The sequence below is a fragment of the Cynocephalus volans genome, chromosome 7 (genome assembly GCF_027409185.1).
Source record: "Cynocephalus volans isolate mCynVol1 chromosome 7, mCynVol1.pri, whole genome shotgun sequence".
NCBI lineage: Eukaryota > Metazoa > Chordata > Mammalia > Dermoptera > Cynocephalidae > Cynocephalus > Cynocephalus volans.
Window position 1 is genome coordinate 77145059 of NC_084466.1, and position 20798 is coordinate 77165856.

Genomic DNA, 20798 nt, shown 5'->3' on the forward strand with positions numbered 1-20798 from the left:
CTGTAATCCTGGGTCTGTAGGAGAAGCTTTAAATGGTGTGGTCAGAGTGTGCCTCATTTGAGAAAGTGCTTCTGGGCGTTGACTGTAAGGAACTGAAGAATCTGGACCTGTGGCTGCGGGGCAGGGAGGGCTGGAGTGAACATTCCAAGCAGAGAGAAGACTCGGAAGGAAAGGCCCTAGGGAGCACAAGACCTTCAGTGTGGCTGGAAGGCAGGGTTGAGGCCACACTCCTGTGAGGTTGTTTACCGCACAGGGAACTCAGCAGCGACAGCTGCTTAATTGTCTTCCTCTAGGCGGAAAGAGAAATTTTAAAACTGCAGGGCCAAAGCATGAAAGGAAAAGAAAAGGAAAAGAAAAAAAGCTTTTTTTAATCAAATTGTAAATGACACAGTTTTTCACGCCCCCATCTCTTCCATTATTTTTCACAGAGTAGCAGAAATACAGGAAACAAACATGCACAGTTTATACCATAACTCCTCATAAGAGATCCTTTGGTTTCTTTCATTTTTCAGAACTGAGAATTTGTAAAGGAAAAGAGAGAGAGATGAATTGAAATGTGCTTTTTCATGGATGTTATTAGAGTTATTATGCGATCATTATTTCATTAAGCAAACATTTACTCAGTAAGCAAGTCAGTATGCACGGCACTGTGAGTGGCCAAAGCACAGGTACACAAGATTATGGTACAAGATGGAAAGTGAAAGTGCCATATGACAGATTTTTTTTAAATGCAGTTATGATTCAGAGGAAGGAAAGTTTTCTTCTTCCTGAGGGAAATCATGGAAGTCTTCACGTAGGAGGTAGTTTCTAAACCATATATTTAAAGATGTATACGTAGGTCCTGAGGAGATGGAAAAAGCTACTTCAGACAAATCACTATGAGCTGAAAAGCTGGAGATGCTGTGGCAAGTGTATTCTCCAAAGACAGGAGATGGACATCTCCCATCACCGTGATCCTTTGCAGTGTGACCTTGCCGTGGCTCCCATGGACAGGTCAGTGCCCCCTTCCCTTGAATCTGTGGTGCTGTGACGGCTCTGACAGAAGTGAAGCTACATGACGCCAAGGCTAAGTCAAGTTCTCTATGTTACATCAAGGCTAAGTCCTTCTAGTTCTCTTGGGACACTTGCTGTGGGTGCAGCTAGCTTCCACGTGTGGAGTCTGGCTAACCCGAGATCAATATTGCAGTGTGGCCCACACAGGTGCTCTGGTCAACAGCATCAACTGCCAGTTACACACGTGAGCCATCTTGGACACTAGCCCCATCAAGGCTTCAGATAACCACAGACCACAGAACCATTGCCCAGGCGAGATCTCTAATCTGACCCACAACTTTGTAAACTAAATAAAATGGTTATTGAAGGCTACCAAGTCTGGGGGCATTACATAGCAATAGTAAATGGAGCAGATGTATCTGGGTTAGTGGTTTTTTTAAAAAAAAATCGTAATGGTGAGCCTCTCAGATGCTCATGAAAGTTAAAGAGGGGTGCAGCAAGTCAGGGCTCACCTTCCTTTCCATTTCAGATGCTGATGTGGACAAGGAAGAAACTTACCTTTAGCCTAGACTTTGGCCAGCACACCCCAAATGAAAACGGTGCTGTGCTGGAGGTAGCATGGAGTGATGGAATGGAAACGGGGGCTCAGCAAACCTGGGTTTTGACCCCAGCTCTGGCCCTCTGGTAGCCAGAAAGTCAGCTAAATTCTCTGAGCCCCTCGACAAATTTTCCTGCCCCTAAAATACTTAAAAACACTTCAGGAAACTATAAAGCATTATCCAACGGTATGGGGGTTTTCTAGTTATTTTTAATTAAATAAATTCATTCATATCGTTTAAAATCAAATAGTACCAAAGGCTTATCATGAAAAACCACCAGCATCTTCCCCACCCTCTCAAACCCTCACTCCTGCTCCCCACAGACAACCACATTTAACTTTTAGCAGTTTCTTCTAGTAATTACCATCATATTCCTAAGTACTATGCTTATTTTGAAATTTAATAATTCATCAGCATAATGAGTTAGCTCTTTTACACCCCCCTATTTTCTTCCCTTATCCTCCCAAATGTCTGTTCTTATTTAAATCCTTATCAGTGTTTACATCAAGTTTCCTATCTAAGTATTACGCACAGCAGAGCCAAACATGGCAATATAACGTTTCCCTTTTCTGGACAGCTTTTTATTTCCTCTTGAATAAATACACACCTCTTTATTAAACTTGCGTAATATTCCATATGTGCTTTTATAAATGCTCTCATGACTCTCCATCATATTCTCTGCCATACCATCTACTCCCTTGAGTCTACTTTTTCACTTAGAGTTCTCCCCCCTGGTCCACTCTGGACTAGATGCTGTCTAGAGTGCTCTCAGGACAGGGTTTTTCATTACTTCTCATGGATTTGCAACCATACTTTTTCTAGATCCCATTTCTTCCTATTTCTCTATTTACTGTGTAATTGTGCTTGTGCGTATCTTCCGTCAGCTTCTTAGGCTCATTACACTGAAGGTAAGTTCTCTAAATTCCTACATGTCTGTACACCCACTGTGCTAGGCACTCAGCAGGCTCTTCCAAGCTAAAACTCCATGTTCTTCAGTCCTGGGGCATTTTATTATATTATTTCTTCAATAATTTCCTGCCCTCCATTTCCTTAGTCTCACTTCTCAAAACTATTAGCCTGATTTTGGATCTTTGTTAAGATTCTTTACATCTTTTTCCTTTTAATACTTTTATTTGTCATTTTATACTGCATTGGGGGGCATTGCTTTTACTCTGCTTTCCAACCTTTTAACTAAACGTTTTATTTCAACAATCATGTCATGGGTGTTCAAGAATTTTTTTCACATTCTCTGATTATTCCTTTCTTGTTTTGTGTGTACGGGTTTAGTTTCCTACACAATCTGTTTTCCCTGGTTTGCTTTTCTGTTTATTTTATTGTGTGTTTCACGTTGAGAGCTTTCCTCAAACATCTTTTGATGCTTGGCTATCCATATTTAAGAGAAAAGCACTTAAAAACTGGTCAAAAATTATAGGCATTGGAGCAAGCTCCAATGAAGAGCAAATTCTACCTGATGCCGATTTGTCAGAAAACCAACCACTTCATTAAGAGACCCCCCAAATGTCAGGGGGTGGGATCCTTGCTTCGGGAAGCCATTCAGGGTCTTCAGAGAGGAAAAAATTCTCCCTTTTCCTGCCAGGGAGATGGATGCCATCTGCTTACAGAGTAGAGCGGCTACTGGGAGGTGACAGGACACACAGGTACGACTGCAGCTGAGCCCCTGTGCTCGTGCCTGTGCCTCACCCCACCACCTGTGCGCTGCCCGGTGCCCCCGAGTCCACTTCTCCCTCTCCATTTCCTCCAGAAAGTAAACCTCCAAGCTGGCCTGGGAGTGGGGACATGGTGTGAGCATCCTCTGTGATGTCTACTGATTCAACAAAGATCTGTTTATCTCATCTAATAAAATAAAATAAATTTAAATGAGTATCCATTATGAATTTACTATTGCAGGGTCTAATACCTGACACGATCCAATACATACATCAGGGAGCTATTATGCTCAAAAATCCACATTCTCCAACATACGTAACCATTAGATTTGGAAAAATTAAGTTGTTCGTGAGCACCACTCCCGTAGGAGGTGAAGCCTACGCAGTACTTCCCAGGCCGCCACCCCCGTCTATAAGCTCAGGAGAGAAGGACGGACAAGGCATACTGGACAATTGGGTGTCATGCTCCTGCCAAGACTTCCAGATGAGCCAGATGTTATAAATTCGAAGTTCATGGAGAAGATCTGTTTGACTTTGGTCATTCTTTAAAAAGAATTTTTTTAGTTAATCTTTAAAAAATCAGGAAATTTAACACAAAATACTGACTTTGTAGCTTCTTTTGAAACCTTAGAGAATCTGGTAGGACCTACACTTCATCCCTCCTGACAATGATGTGCTGAAAGGATTTAGTTGACACCCAGGCCCACCAAAGGCCACAACATTTCCTACCCCTGGCCCCCTTCACTCAGTAAAATGACCCGTTGGCTCCTGTTACAGGCATTACACTTTGCAGCAGCTCTCCCAGCAGATCATGTGTATATCGGCTGAGCTTCCTCAGCAGAACTGTTACTATATGGAATAAAATCCAGGATTATAAACTGTACACAATATATTTGTTGTATGATAGGTACAGGCACTCAGTAATATTTGATTCATTGACTGTTTATATAAAGAAATACATATTTCTAAAATTGGTTCATCACCCTAACATAAAGCTGATTTCAAAGTCAACATTGCATTCTGAGATCACAGACAGTGATCCTTCCAATTCGTTGACTTCCTTAATTCACTGCATCTATTGGGTCTGCTGGAGAACATTAGTTCTGCCCACATCTTCCAGGTCTTTCTCAGGTCATCCTTATGTATCATGAGGCCTCACATTAGCTACTGTCACCAGCATTTTTGATTCTGTTACCCCTTGCGCTCATTTTATCTACTCTTCCTTGAACTTGAGTTTCTAACTATTGCAGGAGGCGAGTACATGAGCCGTCTGCAGGCCATCCCAAATTCATCATCTCCAAGGGTGGCCTCACAAAAGTATTTGCACTTATGGTCATGGGATGGCCATCAGTCATGTTGTGGTATTATAGAAAATAAGGTGCTTGAAGAATGAAAATTTTCTTAATTTCAAAATGGACGAAAATGTGTATTTCAGAAACAATAGATTTTTTAAGAAAAATTACATCATGGTTAACAGAAGTGCACCAGGACTAAGGAAGAGAGGATAACTAGGAAGAAACATGAATTCACAGAATAAGTCTGCCAAACTAGCCTCAGATAATTTTTATGGTATTATATAATCCTATGGTTTGAATGTTTGTTCCCTCCAAAATTCATGTTGAAATTTAATTGCCATTGTAACAGTATTACAAGGTGGGGACCTTTAAGAAGTGATTAGGCCACAAGGGCTCTGCCTCCATGAATGGATTAATGCCATTATCTCAGAAGAGGATTTGCCATTGCCAGAGTGGATTCCTTATAAAAGGATGAGTTCAACCCCCTCTTCTCTCTCTCTCTCCCCTCCCCCTTGCCTTCCATTGTAGGGTGACACAAGAAGACCCTCACGATATACTAAAGCCTTGATCTTAGAAATCCCAGCCTCCAGAACTGAGAGGAAATTAATTTCTGTTCCTTATAAATTACCCAGTCTCAGGTATTCTCTTACAGCTGCACAAAACAGACTAAGACATGTAGCTTATCTGGAAACAGAATAGTCATATCTCTGTATGTAACAATTTTGACAATTGCTAAACTTTCTTGTGAAATTCTTGGGGTCAAGAAGAAAAGTAGGGTATTAGAGACAGAATTGTTGCTGTTTGAAGAACTATATTTTAAGAGTATTCATTGGTTAAACAAAAATTTATTCATTTCTTATTAAGTGTCAAGTACCCATAGATATTTGAAACATTAATTGGACAAAGCCACATAAGAGAAGGTGACTAACGATATCCCACAAAATTTATGTATAGCCCTATTTCTTTCTATCTTTTTGTCATCAAAAGGATAAAAACTCACAAGGCATTAATCTGAAAACTTGCAATTTCTCCCAAGCTTGATTCAAAAAGAGCTCTACAGACTAGAATGCCAGTGTGCTATAACTAACAAAATTAATTTTTAAAGTTATGGTAAAAATACGTATTTCTTTTTTAATTTTTTAAAAAGTAATATATGTTTATTGTTTAAAAAGTCAAATACATCGTTCTAAGCAACTTATAAGAAAAATCGGGGATCGCAGTTCCCCGTCCTACTCCCTCCTATACTTTCCCCAATCCCCACCCCACCCCCACCCCCAAGAGGCAACCACTTTTGGCTCTTATGACCTTTTCTTTGAGAATTTACACATCTCCATACTTCCACGCTGCAGAAAGTATCCACTGACTTGCCGTTAGGGTAGATGAGCATTTAGCTCTCTTACACAGTCGATTTAGTTATATAACAGTTTTGGGTTTAACTAATAGTCAGTGCTGACATTATTCTGCCAACATGAATATTACTCACAGCTGGGCATTGTAATGTAGTAATTAAGACTATGTTTTCTTTCTTATTTTTGTTTTCCTTGAAGTTCATATTTGCATTGCTTTTTCATTTGCTTGGTTTTCTTTGAGCCTGCGGCTAATTCTTCCCACAATTTCCAATAGCCTCTCAGCACAGACTTCCCCAAGGTCACATCAGCCTCTATTATATTTCTTGGAGATGCACTTCTGGAATCCTCCCCCGTGCACTGGCTGCTCTTAGGTCTGCTGCACAGCTGACTGCCCGGGTCTGTAGTTCATCATCACACATTCCCAGGTCAGACCTGCTGCTTTGTCTTTTTCCTTCTTATCTTCATCATTTTACATGGAGATTATCCTTCAATAACTTCCTGAGAAAGGGCTCATGGAAGATTTATTTTTTGAGATTTTGAGTGTCTTGAAATATTCTCATTCTACCCTCCTATATGATTGATAGTTTAGAGAAGTATCAAATTCTAGGTTGCAAATAATGTTCATTCCCTTCTGCTGAATGGCATTCCTCACTAGTCTTTGTGGTGGCTATAAAAATGTGCCATTCTGTTCTCCTGCTATAAAGAGCACAGGTGACTGATGGCACCAGTTGCTACCCCTCTGGATCCATTCTGCCCTCGGTCCCAAGGCCATGCTTCTCATAGGCTACTCCAGTACGAACAAACATGGCAGGGGTACTAACACAGACCCCTTACCTGCAAGACTTCTCCAATGGGTGATGTTGGCTCCAGGACCCCCCATTGGCCTGGCTGGATCTTTTGAAACCTGCACTGCCATCTGAGACTCTTCCCATCTGGTCCTCCTTCCTGCCCAGCTGTCCTTCCTGGGTGTGAGACATGCATCCTGACCTAAAGGCTCACCTGCCTCTTCATCCGTCACAGTTGTTTCCCCAATAAATTTCTAGCACATTTAACCCTGTCTTGGCATTTGCTTCTTAGAGGATCCAAACTAACATAAGTGGAGTTTGAAAACCATCTCATTCACTTCCCGGAAGCAGAGCAAATGCCATTCTGAGCAATATGTAGAGGGGAAATAGTTCCCTGGCATGAATGGTGCCCCAATTGCTAAATATTTTACCAGCAGTAACCTGAAGAAATACCCTGGCAAAGGAGAATACCGTGGCAGGTGCACTGATTCAGGCAATCCAATACCTACGAGGAGAGGGGAATTGACTGCTTCCTGCTGTATTGTATTGAGACTGTTCAGAGAAATAATAAGAAACTCAGGACCATTAACAAGCAGTTAAAGGCTCGATATGAGAGCCAGAGTGTCTCACTTGTAGCTTACAGATAGGCCCTTACCTCCTGCAGTGGAAGAGTAGAAACAATTTAGTAGCAACCCTAGGACCTGATAGATTTGCAGAGATGAAGGATGTTTAAATGCTCAGTCAAAGCAGACCTGTTACACTGAGGTCAAGGCTCTGGTTGGGAAAACCTGTGACTATGAAACATGGGATGTGGTTGCCCCCGAGGAGGCTGGCTCTTCAGACCCCTCAGAATCCTTGTAGCTTACAGAGGTGGCCCACCGTTTCCTAGTAAGAGAGCATTTTCCTATGTTGAAGAAGCTTTTCCCCTGAAAGACAACAGGTACCCCTTCAGGAGCTGACAGGCCACTAACTAGGGTTAAATCCCTGCATAAACCACCTGGAGACAGCTGGGCCTGGAAGAGGCGGAAAGACGTTACACACCCGAGTATCGGCAAGATTTAGTACTCACTGCAAGAACCTGAGGAGTACCACTGGGATTGAATTTTGAGGGTCCTTGACCATGGAGCTGGAATATTACATAGGACAAGAAAGAATTCATTGACTAGGGGACACTTTCTCAGAATGCCCCCTAGTTTTAACTCTCTGGCAAGGACCCCAGGGGAAGGGGCAAACTTGCTACTAGGAAGTAGAAAGCCTGTAGAAAGTGATGGCCAATGTTGAGAAGGTGGAAATGCCTGACAATGTTGCCCTGACAACTGATGGAGGAAAGAATAAAGAAGCTGAGAGAAGCAGGCAGCTGCAACCAGCATATTTTTTGAAGCCAAACAACCCACTGGATGACCATGTTTCACAGGAGTCCCAGGAAGGGAGACACACTATTCACCAAAGCCCTCAGGATTACACTAATCGGGCACCAGCACACTAACGAATGCAGTGGTGGTGCTCCTCTCCAGGCCAGGGCTGATGGCAGGACAGGTGGTCACAGATCTGGGCTTGCTGCCATCCATGGGGATGATGAGACCCCGCTATAATAGAGTCCAGGTAGTAAGTGAGGTCTACCTGCTAGAAGCCAGGGAGTTGAAAAGATGGTTAATAGAACATGGCAAAATAAAAAGTCATGACCCCTTGCTCAGTTCCCAGATTTAGCCATTTTTCAGATCTGTTACTCACTGACTTAGGAGGTGGTCGGGTCCCTAGGAGGAAGGACCCTGCAAAACCACAGCAGGTATATGCTTTAATGATTCCCCTAGTACTCCCTGTTCAATATGGAAATTCATGTCCTCCAGTTCCAGGAAATTTTCTTTAATTACTTCCTTATTTCCTTTCTTTTTATTTCAGTTACCTATTGCTGCAACATGAGCCACCCCCAATTTAGGGGATGGAAATATTAAGGATTTATTTTTTCTCTTGATTCTGTGGGTTAACTGGGCTCAGTTGGACAAACCGAGTCTTCAGCATGCCAGGGTCATGTTCCTGGAAGCAGGGACAGAGGCTCGGGAGAACCCAGCCAAAAAACTGCGAAGTGCTCATTACTTATACACACTTATTTGTACAGCAAAGAAGTGTCAAAAGAGTAACATAACCAGCTTCTTTCTCTTAACAATATACTATGTGTAACTTTTTAATAATCATACACCAACATTCTAATAGCCAGTTAGTCCCAATGTACACGTGTACCACTAGTTCTTTAACCGATTACCTGAACACATTTAGGGTATATCCAATTTTTAAGAATAACCCACGACCTGTAGTAAACTTTTCTCTTATCTTTGCACATTGAAGATGAAATTTAATAAGACTAAAAGTTCGAAAATAAACTACAAAAGGAGAAGACAGGGGCATCTGGTCCCTGAAGAGCAATTTACATGGGTGGGGGGTGCTGAGAAGTTTCAGCTGACTACAGACTAATGTTAGTCCACAGTGAGGTGACAGCCACACCGTTCATGCAGTCTTGGACGGCATGAACATTCAGTGTCCAGAACAAGAAAGACGGTCACTCAAGTCTACTCTGAACATCTGAGCACAGCTTTGTTTTGCACAGCAAATGTTAAGAGAGGCCTTGGGAATTCCCAGGCTTTTCTCCAGCTTCTTGTCTTTCCCACCATTCCAAAGGACCACATACTTTTGTGTCAACTGTCGCACTGTCTCACCTGCCCTGACTTCACAAGGGCTGTTTCCTAGAACGATACAATGTCCTTCCTATTTTGTGTGCCTGGCACACCCAGCCCAGCAGTAAGGCCCACCACCTATTTTTGTAAATAAAGCTTTATTGGAACACAGTGGTGCCCATTCATTGCCTATGGCTGCTTTCATGCTGCAATGACAACTGAATGTTAGTTGCAACAGACACTGTATGACCCACAAAGCCTAAAACTTCATCCTCTATAGAAAACGCTTGACAGCCCCCATCTCATCTCTATATTTTTCCTGACTGCCCCCGCACCCCCACCACCCTCCACACTCTAACCGCCCTCTCCTTTCCTGGTGCCCCACTGTAGCAGGTACTTACTGCTGTGGAGGTACTTATACATTGCATTGTAATTATTTGACAACTATCTGTAACCTATTAATCTGTCAGTAACACGAGGGCAGGGATCATATCCTTATTCCTCTTTTTGTGGTACTCTAAGTGAGATCCCACCACCCTAAACCCCCAGCCACCCTAAAGCAAAGGGCAAACCTGCAGAATCAGAGAGAAGACTTTTGTCCTCTTTTTGTGCAGAGATTTGGAAATGCAACCCTTGCCAGGAAGAGGTGAAGAGGCCCCCACGTTAGGGGCCCCCTAACAGCCCGTGTTAGGTAAATAGAAGGAACCTGAGCCTCTCATGCAGCCCAAACAGTGTGCCTTTGGTAAGAAACACCCATGCTATGGTGTGTCTAACTTCAGAGAATTTCAGGGAGAATGTACCTGAGCCCAGAGTGAAAGACCCCTACCACCAACCCCCACCTCTGCAGGGCTGGCAGAAAGGCCTGACATGGAGCAAAGGGTACCAGACACCGTGGAAGAACTCGGGACACTGAGTAGGGGAAGGGGCTAAGGGGAGAAGACGCTGTGACAAGGAATCCAAAGAGAAGTGGGGTTGAGGTGGGGGAAAGCATCCCAGAAAGCTCTGCAAGGGACATTTCCTCCCCCACCCTCCCTCTGCTGTGGCTTCAGAGCCACCCCCGCCCCACCCTCATGAAAAGAGTAAATATGCCTCACCAGCCAGGGGTCTGTATTCTCTTCAGGTTCCAGAGCTGGAGACCTCCGGCCTCTCATCCTCAGCCATCTACACCCCCCCAGCAGCCCTTTGTGAAGGAGGGTGGGACAGAGGCAGATGCCACAGGCAGCCCTGGACCCTCCCCATTTGGGAGATCGAAAGATCAACCTTTCCAATCCCTCCCCTCCGTCTTAGCCTCAAGTGTCAGAAGACAGACAGGCCTATTCAAAGGTGACACTCGTATTGTCAGAATTCAACGCCACACTTGCCTACCACACAGTAGGCTCTCATGAGACGTCCCTGAATAATGCCCAGCTTCCTCTAAGTCTTCTTGGAGCAGACTTTAGCACAAAGGAGAAAATATTTAGGAAGAACACAGTGGCCCTTTCAAATATGTGAAAAGCCATCTCGTTAAAAAGTGATTCATTTTATTCTTTGAGATTTTGGAAGGCAAAGGCAACCAGGCATGAGTGCTGTACAGCAGCAGGTTCCAGTTCACTGTAAAAGATAAAATCGAGTGGAAAACTTGAGAGGAAGTGGGTTCCTCTGGCCGCAGAGTCAAGGAAACCAGGTGACCCCAGGGGGGCACTGTAAGGAATTTGTCCCAGGTCTCCTCTAATTCTAACAGTCTAATAATTGAATAAAAGTGCACATGCAGACATGGAAATAATATTTGCTTAGCCATTATATTTAAGCTTTCTATATATCACAGCTTTTTGTGTATTTTGAGTATTTGATCAAACTATAATGATACTGGTTCACGGGTGATGTTCTGGCACCCATACTTCAAACAATAATGTCATTAATTTTTTAAAAAATCTATTCAGACTGGGGCCACAAAAGTTCACTAAATATTTATCTTTAATTTAGCTAGTATATCAAATCTATCAGTCCTGAACTTTAGTGTATATCCTTAAACACCAAGTGGGGTCCAGAAAGGTACTCGGTAATGGGTTTTAAGTAAAATAGTATACTTCAAAATGATTTGATATTCTCTGGTCGAATTTTATTGCAATAATTTCAAAGACTTCATCCCACTGAATGCTATACAGGTTACACTTATAACTTTGGCATTTCTGGAGATGTAGATCTTGGAGGATTCAAGAACAGCATGTATTTCACTGACCCACTCCATATTTCTTCTCCTCCCACTGGCAAGTATTCTGTTCTCCTCCAACACGTAAAGATTCCCTCATGCCTTAAAAAGATAACCTTCACTGAAAGAAAGGCAACTTTACACAAATTAATTATAATAAAATTCTGGTTTAGAGCAGTGATTTAAAAAAATAATAATAAAATAACTCAGAAGGCTTCTGTGTGCAAAAGCCATGACTACATATTCAGGAAACAGTAGTGCGTTCATTCACTCTACACTTCAGAAAAGCACAATGACATTATTTGAATGCTTGGTAGTTTCCATTTTCCCTCTTCAACTCAAAATCCTTGACATTATTAAAACATTGCTACGATTTTATTATTTTCCTATTTTAAATGTTTTCTTGTATTTGACTATAACGTTCAAAAAACACTGTGCTCAGTCAGATATTCAAAGAGGAGTGATTCAAGCTCCTTGGAAGATATTCTAACTACTTCTGATTAAACTCACCATTGAATTCAGTATTATTTTATAAGATACATTAACTTTAAACCCAGTTGATTATTCTGGCCAAGCACCAAATACATTTTAATGAGAGAAAAATTTGTAAATTTCTTCTCAAAAGTACATAGTATATATAGTTTGAGCATTAGATAGTAAATAAATTGCTTACACTTATTAGCTGGGGAATAAAAATTCAACCAGATACAAAGCCCCTGCCAACATATGGCCCTAAGGCCAGCCAAGAGACTTCACTACCACCACCACTTTAAAACTGTTTCATAATGTTACACAGTGACTTCAGATAGTTTCCACTGAAATTTTTACAAAAGTCATAAATTCAGGGATGGACCTCAACTTCTCACTGAAAGAGTCAGATTCTGCCCCATTATGTTTACTGATTTTCGTATCTGATTAGGATTTGGTATTCCCTTTTCCATTGGAAAGTGGCTAGAAAGACTGGCCAGGAGAGAAAATCCTAGAAGCCCTGAGTTTATCCAAGATCAGGGTATTCAGTAGCCAGAAGCTACCTCCTGAGCATATCCCAAAGGCAAGATGCCGTATCTATTTAGGAGAAGTGAAAAGGGTTTCCTCACTTAAGGAACTGCAAGGCTGGCGGGGTAAAAGAAAACAACGGTTAAATAAAAGGAAGAGTGGCAGGAGGCCTCGGAGGGAGGCACAGTGTTGTGGGGTCCCACAGAAGGAAGAGAGAGCATTCGGGTGTGGGGCCGAAGGAGCCTGTGAGCTGGTAAGTGGGTACTCTGTCTTGCTCACACACGGCAGCCTGGAGAAGATCCGTCACGACACTCTGCGGGGGACACGGGCAGAAGCAGGAGCACCAGCAACGAGGCTCTTCCAGTTATCCAGGCAGAACCTGATGCCGGCTCGGACCTCAGCTGTAGCCGTGGATAAGAGGAGGAGTGGTTTGATTCTGGACACATATTGAAGGTAGATAGAGCTGTAGGACTTGTTGATGGATTGGAAATAAGATGTGAGAGAAAGGGAGTTGTTAAGAATTTGGGGCCCAACCAACTGGAAGAGCAAGGTCTCATATCAGGAGTTTGGTTTTGGATGTGTTAAAAGTGACAGGCCTATGGGACATCTAGGTGGAAAAGGCAGTCGTCTATCCGAGTCTGGAACTCAGGGGAGAAGTCCTGGTTGGAGACTCAAAATCTGTAGTTTTCAGAGTATGGAGGGTGTTCAAAGGGATCACTTGGAGTGAATCCAGACAAGAGGCCCCTGGTCTGAGCCCTGAAGAGGAGTAAACAAAGAAGACAGAAGGAATCGCCAGGGAGCCAAGAGGAGAAGCAAGAGACAGTGGGATCCTCCAAGCCAAGCGGTGGCTTGGACAGTTGCTGCAGACACATCACTAGGTCGTGAGCACTGGCACCAGCGCTCAATGCCAGCCATGTCTGTACTACACATTAATGGCCAGATTAATATCTCTTGGCTCCACTTCCTTATGTGGTCTCTTCCACAGGTTCCCTGCACAAATATTTGTAAGATTATCTTCAGCTTGGTTCTGGGCCTCTCAGAAACCCATGGACAGAACAAAAACTCAGAGGCATTGCTGGGCTGACTACCCAATGGCAGGCCTTAGTGCTGGTTTTCTAGGGACATCAAGAACCTTCTTTCAAGAGCTGTGAAGGCTGAGCAGCCATCTGCAAGTCAGAGAGAGAAGGCGTGTCCTCCTGGGTTATATTCACCTGAGCAAGGCCCCCTGGCTCTGAGCTCTGCAGGGGAATCCTTTCAGTTCTCTCTCTGTCTCTCTCTCTCACACGTTCTCTCTCTGTCTCTCTCGATCTCTCTCTCACACACACAGACACCATTTTTGTCAAGGCTCACGCCAGTACCAGAAACCCACAAGAGAACACAGAGACCCCCATTCTGAGCAGGGCCCCCTATTATCTGTCCTGCCTCCTGTCCTCCAGACCATCAGAGAAGGATTCCTGAATCTCTGGAAGTTCACATTTCCAGTCTTCCCAGGGGTTCTCCTTAGTCCCCTTGTAAATTAATGGAAGCACAGAGAAGGGTGGGGAGGGGGCACAAACCCTCTTTATCCTTCACCAGCATCAGATCCCCAAACACAAATGAATATGCTGGGGGCTTGGTGGCCCCAACTCTGTGCAATAGCAATATCTGAACCCCGCTGAAATGCCCTAGTACCATATTCTGCAAAATATGTTTTACCTTTTTCAAGTAAGGTCAAAACTTTCCAACCTCCCTCCCGCTACCCCCGCCCCCCACCAAGACATACACACACACCAAGAAAGAGCATGTTTTCATTGCTCCAAAATAGGCTAAAATTAAAATGGACTAAAAGTACCTCTCAGAAAAAATTAATTTAAGATACCTTCTTTGATAATGGGAACTTACTTCTAAATAAGATACAGGAATGACCAAATGCCAAACCCAAAGAAATTTAAAAGCAAAATTAATATTTTACAGAAACTAACATTTTGCTTGCAGCATCAGCAAAGCCTGTTACTAATTTCTTATGAATACAAAGTCCACTGCATTTCTGGGAAGGAGCGTTAGTGCTTGGCAAATTTTTTGTGTAAGGATTAAAAAGTATAACTGAAAAGTTAATCAGTGGGCCAAGAGTGGGCACAAAAACCTCAAGCATGTTGGTTATTTAAAATACCACAGTACCAGAGTTCATGCAATTCTTCATCTTGTAATAAAATGATCATATAAGTCTCTATAATCACAACTGACATCTTTGTATATATACAGAGCTCATTATATGTACTCCAAAAATAGAACCGGTATGATTAAAATCTAAAGTAGTAATTTTACAGGAATGTTCTATTACATCCTCCAGCTGATTCACTAAACTCGTTTGTTTCTGGTATAAACTGATAATTTGCTTATGTTTTCTTCGAAAGGTGAGCCAAGGGCTGGCCGGTTAGCTCAGCTGGTTAGAGTGTGGTGCTGATAACACCAAGGTCCAGGGTTCGATCCCTGGGCCGGCCCACCATCCAAAAAAAAAAAAAGGTGAGACAGTTTTCCTCATAGTTCTCTATCACCAACACTAAACTGGTGGTGTTTAGGATTTTTTGATTCCTTAGAAGGACTGACAGAGTGAAAAAGTTTAAGAATCATTGCTCTAACGTACCCTGATAAAATATCATATATATCAACATGGAATAACTAAAATCACATTTGTTTGTCAAATAAATTAACATTCTTTCATGACCAGTGGTAGCAAATGGGTTTTGTGGAGCTGACATACAATTGAATTTAACACTTATTACAACATTACCAGTAGCTCAGAGCATTGTCAACTCAATAACCCAATACTGTTCTGCCTCGGTTATCTATGGCTTTAATTAAAAGTGGTTAGAAATGGTCTTCATCTTGAATTTGTTCAGAATATGTGGCTTAATTCTAAACTTTAACATAGGTCTTCCAGTTGGCCCAGAAGGCACCAAAATAGGGTACTCAAAGTTGTACATTTTTCTTAAAATGTTTATACATGTACATAAAATACTCTATCACAATACAAAACCCTATACAAAGTGCACCAACAATTAACACCATTATAAATGAGCCCTCAAACAAATGGAGGTTTCAACGCTAAGTAAAGGAGAAAAAAAGAAAAAGAAATATTTGAGAGACAACTTTATCATGGAATATCAGTATTTCCAGCTGTCAAAATTATGCAACCTATTGCATAAGGGTGTTAAAATTACTTTTGTCAAGCTAATCTCCGAAGTGAGGCACACTTTCAACTGTAAAGAACACTGTGGAAATACAGATGTTGCAGATACACAATCTGTATTACCCTGCAGTCATTTCTGTATTTTTTTTGCCTAGCTTTATTTAAGATTGTATAAAGTGGTCTTCAGATCAAGTAAGGTTGGTGGGTGTCATCCCTAGGCTGCTGCAGAGGGGACCTGCAAAGACAGTTTAAACCCGACTCTCCCAGGAAACGTGGTTTTGACACCTTTGCATTTGATGCAGTGTGAATTGGTGCCACAAGCAAGACAGATCTTTTCTTATTAACACTGAACTCGTGACATCTGCACAAACTCTGGCAGAGAGTAACGCTATCTGTGCGCTTCTGTGTTTCTTCCCTCCGCCCCCCTCATTCTCTCCCGGTGGCCTCCCGGCCCTTACTTCTAGGAATTCCTAAACACCCAGAAAAAGAAGTTTCCTTCCCTTACTGAAGAAACCGATTCCTATTTCCTTTGACAAATGGGCTCCAAGGGGCACTCACTCGCGCGCACACTGCAGGACCTCCCTCCCACTCCTAATTCTACACCTTCCAAGCCGGAGCTGCTCCAGCTCCCCCCGGGCTGCGAATCCTGGGTGACCTCCCAGTGCGTTCAAGTGAGGCCTCAACTGAGCTGGAGACTCAGGCCCCCCTTTTGCCCCTGGCACCTCCGGAGGTCCTCTCCTCGGCGCGGCCCTCCGCCTGGCCCCTCGCACTCACCAGGAGGAGGTTGTGCGCCACCAGGTACCCGAGCCGCGGGCTCCCCCGGATGCCGGGGGCCAGGCGCCCAGTGGCGTAGCCGTGCCAGGCCACCACGTAGGGGTTGTCGATGGTGATCCAGTACTTGACCTGGCCGCCGAAGTGGCGGAAGCAGAGCTCGGCGTAATCCCTGAAGTGGTCGGCCACAGCAGGGTTGGCCCAGCCGCCGTAGGCGTCCTGCAGGCGCTGGGGCAGGTCCCAGTGGTACAGGGTGACCACGGGCTGCACGCCCAGCTCCCGCAGCCGCTCCAGCAGGCGCCGGTAGTAGCGCAGCCCCTCGCGGTTGGGGGCGCCCGCGGTGCCGTTGGGGAGCACCCGCGCCCACGAGATGGAGAAGCGGTAGTGGGTGACCCCGAGCTCGCGCAGCCCCTCCGTGTCGCGGAAGACGTTGTTGTAGCTGTCGCTGGCCACGTCCCCGGTGGCGGGCAGGGGCGGCAACGGGGCGTCCGACGGCAGGTCGGCGATCGTGGGTTCTGCCGGGGGCGCCGGGAGCTGGTGGGTGAACGTGTCCCAGATGGACGCGCCCTTGCCGTGCTGCCGCCAGCCGCCCTCGGTCTGGTAGGCGGCGCTGCCCACGGCCCAGAGGAAGCCGTCGGGGAAGGTGTCGTGGAGGAGGCCCGCGGCCTCGGGAGCGGGAGGGCGCGCGAAGCGGGCCCAGGTCTCCGCGCCGTCGCCGGGCTCCGCGTGCAGGCGGCGGCCGCCCAGGGCCAGCAGCAGCAGCAGCAGCAGCGACAGCGGCGGCGGCGGCCGCGGGCGGCGCGGCGGGACGCTGGTGGGCATGCTGCGCGGGAGCCGGGCGCCGGGGCCCCGCGCCGAGCCCCTTTATGCCGGCGCCCCGCCGCGCCGCCCGCCCCCGCGCCCACCCCCGCTCCGCGGGCAATAATTACCTGCGGGCCGGCGCCTGCCTCCGCCCTGGCACGGGGGGCGGGGGCGCACAGGGCGAGGGGCGCCCCGGGAGCAGGGGGCGGCGGGCGCGCCGTGGACGCTGGAGACGCTGCACCTGCTCCTCCCCGCTGCCCGGAGCCGCGCGGGGTCCCGGCCACGCTCAAGGCCCCGGCGCGCCGCGGTCTCTGCCATCCGAGCGCCCGCCCCGGAGAAGCCGCGGAGCCCGGCTTCGTCGAGGAGCGAAGGCGACCAACTTTCCCCAACTTGGGCGCGGCGTCTTCGTCCGGCCCTCGCGGAGCCCGGCGGCGGGGAAGCACCTGCTCTCTCCTTTCTCCCCGGCGACATCGCTGGAGCCCATTAGGCACTGGCCGAAACGGTGGCGGGAGGGCGTGGCGGCGAGAGCCCAGTCGGAACTTTGTCGCGCGCTGAGAGAAGGACCTCGGGGTCGCCAGGTGAGGTGCTCGCGTGGAGACGCACGCCACCGGCTCGGGGGAGCCCGGACCCTTCCCCAGGCCCCCAGCCTGGAAGCCTTGGAGGAAGACAAAGTAGATTTCTGGGGTGCGTCGGGACTTTGCTTTACTCTCTGTTTTACTGTTATCCTTTAACCATTTCAAACCAGTACTTACTCTTTAATTAGATCTCTCAGAATTCCCTGCAGAACTTCAAAAAACAGTGGTTGATTGTTCTTCTGAGGAGAAAGAGAGAAACAAACCAAAAACACAAAACACCAAGGTTTCAACTTTGCGTAATCTCATTCACATTTATTATCTTTTTGCATCCGTTTTGTGAATAATCATGTTTCAGCTTTCGGCTCTAACTTTGCAAGTAACTTATCTGTGCAAAGTTGTGCACCCAACAACTGTGCTGGAGCCGTAGGTCCCTGCGTCCCACATTTGCCACTTGAGCTGGGAAGGGGGAAAGGAGGGGAAATTTAGCCCAAACAACCATTTCCATCCCCTTACAACAAAATAAAGCCATGACGTTTTTCCGGTTGCCAAAGGGCCCTTTCGACAGAAATTGCGGAGCCCTGGCGTCTATTTGTATATGTATACATGTTTGGTGAATAACTGATGAGCATTTGGTGGCAAGTAGAAGGCCTGGGCTCCCCTTTGTGACTTAGGGCAGGACAATCTTTCTAAGCCTAAGTGTCCTCATCTATGAATTGGGATGGCCTGTCTGCCCTGCCGCCTCAGAGGCTTGTGAAGCTGAAATGAACAACTGTGCACAAAGGTGACAAAGATGAAAAGCCCGGGCAAATGGAAGCTCTTGCTAATATCTTTACCTCCCTATACACTAAATTGTGTCAGTCCCCACACACCTACACATATGCTGAATGATTAAGATTGTGTTAGAGGTACGTCTGTTTTCCTCCAGTCATCTTCCCTGCACTGTTTCATACAAACCTTTAGTCAATAAGGTTTTAAATGTTGTACATGAAAGTACTTTTATTAATTCCCTTGAAATGTAAGCACAAAAAATATGTTCCATTATTTTATTAAATATTCCCAACTCCAGCTAGCATATATTATAATGATTAGTAAGATTAAGTCATCAGACTGGAACAGACTTATTGTTATTCTGTCAAACGTGGCATTTACATTTTTCAATAAATGTGAAATAACAAACAATGACACTTAAGCAATTTTAAAAATTATACCAAACACCTTCCCAATCACACTTTTCCAGCTAAATCAAAAAGCTTGTACATTTGCAAGCAGCATCACATTTCCCTTCTAGAGCTGAAGATCAGAGTATTTGCTGGGTTGCAGCTTGTTAAATTTCAGTTAGAAATGCTTCGTGGGTCTCAGGAAAATAGCTTTGGCTAAGTATTCACTTATTGAGGTATGGTCTGTGCTCAGGGCAGATTGCATCTATTGCTATTTTTATTTAACCAACAGTGAAAAAGAGAGAGAGAGGCTATTTTTAAAGCAGCAATTAAAAAGCAGGACCAAGCTGACTAAATGCTTCACATTTGAAATTCATCTATGTCTGAGTGACACAAAAGTCACATGCATCTTCTAAGGTGGACGTGAAAGCTTTCAGCATTCACAGAGATGTTCCCAGATGATAAAGATGACATGATAATTAAACTTTATATCCAGAACTTTCTGTTCATCAATGTTCTGCTCGTGGTTATTAAGTTCTGGATTTCTGAAGTGTGAATAACTGCTACTGCTGCTTCTCATGTGTTTGGTTTTATTTTGATTTTTATTTTTCACAACCACCTTTCAACATCTAAAATGTGGGGTTCAAATGCTTTGTTCTCCCAAAAATAAGAGATTAATTACTTGCTGTGCTTTGAATATGAAAGTGAAGTTACTGATGCATTTAAGGAAAGATATCTTTAACTTTACTTACTGACTTTGTGGTGATGATTTTCAAGAACCTAAAAGTGGTTCACAATCTGATCTTTTCCTCCATCACCCACTTTCCTTCATCCAGTCCCTTCCCTCCTGTTGTTCTCCTAAGAGCTCCTGGGACCACAAGGGAACAGAAGGAGGTTCGCTGAGTCACATGCACGCAAACACAATACCAACCTCAGCTCGCCACTCACATATATTCACCCTCTATGGGAAAATATTAAGTCATCAACCACAATTTCACTGAGCAACGACTATGGGTCAGACAACAGTGAGGTGCTTGGATTCTTCAAAACATAGATGACAACCCCTGCCCTCAAAGACAAGACTAAACTGGAGAGATGGGATAAAGAAAATTGGTGATAAACAAGCCACTTAGTTAATTATGTTGGGTGTTAATAAATGACACATAAAATAACTGTTAGAGAAATTCAGAGGAAGGAGCAATTACCCTATTTTGAGTTGGTTTGAAAAGATTCACAGAGAAGATAAGACAACCTCTGGAGTTTAAGAGGTAAAACTTGCAAAGAGACCTGGAGATGAGGAATCAAGGGAAGCAAAGCATCGAAGGAAAAAATGTTCACAGTGTATTTGTAGTGAAAAAAAAATGTCTATTTGTTCAAGAAAATAGTGGACTGAAAAGGTAGGTTGGGGTCAGGTTGTAAAGGGTCTTTCCTAGGATCCATCATTACATCAAATCAGAGCCTCCTACATTGTTCACTCATTAAACAAATATTTGTTTTGTGCTCATTGCTGCTCTAGGTACTGGGAATGCAGCAGTTAACAAAACAGATAAACAATCCTTGCTCTCCTCTTTTTTTTAACCAATTAGTTAATTTTCTAATTGACAAAACTTGAATATTTTTATTGTGTACAGCATGTTGTTTTGCGATATGTATACATTGTGGAATGTCTAGATTGAGCTAATTAACATATGCATTACCTCACAAAGGTATCATTTTTGTGTGATGAGAACCCTTAAGATCTACTATTTTAGCAACTTTCAAGAATGCAGTACATTGTTATTAAC

General features: G+C 44.5%; 1 protein-coding gene across 1 annotated transcript in view; it reads right to left on the reverse strand.

Annotated features, from left to right (window-relative positions):
• The window catches only part of KL (klotho), a 48209-nt gene extending 30906 nt beyond the window's left edge, over window positions 1-17303 (reverse strand). The window contains exon 1 of the mRNA XM_063103482.1: window positions 16485-17303. Coding sequence (XP_062959552.1) covers window positions 16485-17303 — 819 coding nt within the window. The remainder of the gene's footprint in view (window positions 1-16484) is intronic.
• Window positions 17304-20798: the final 3495 nt, after the last annotated feature.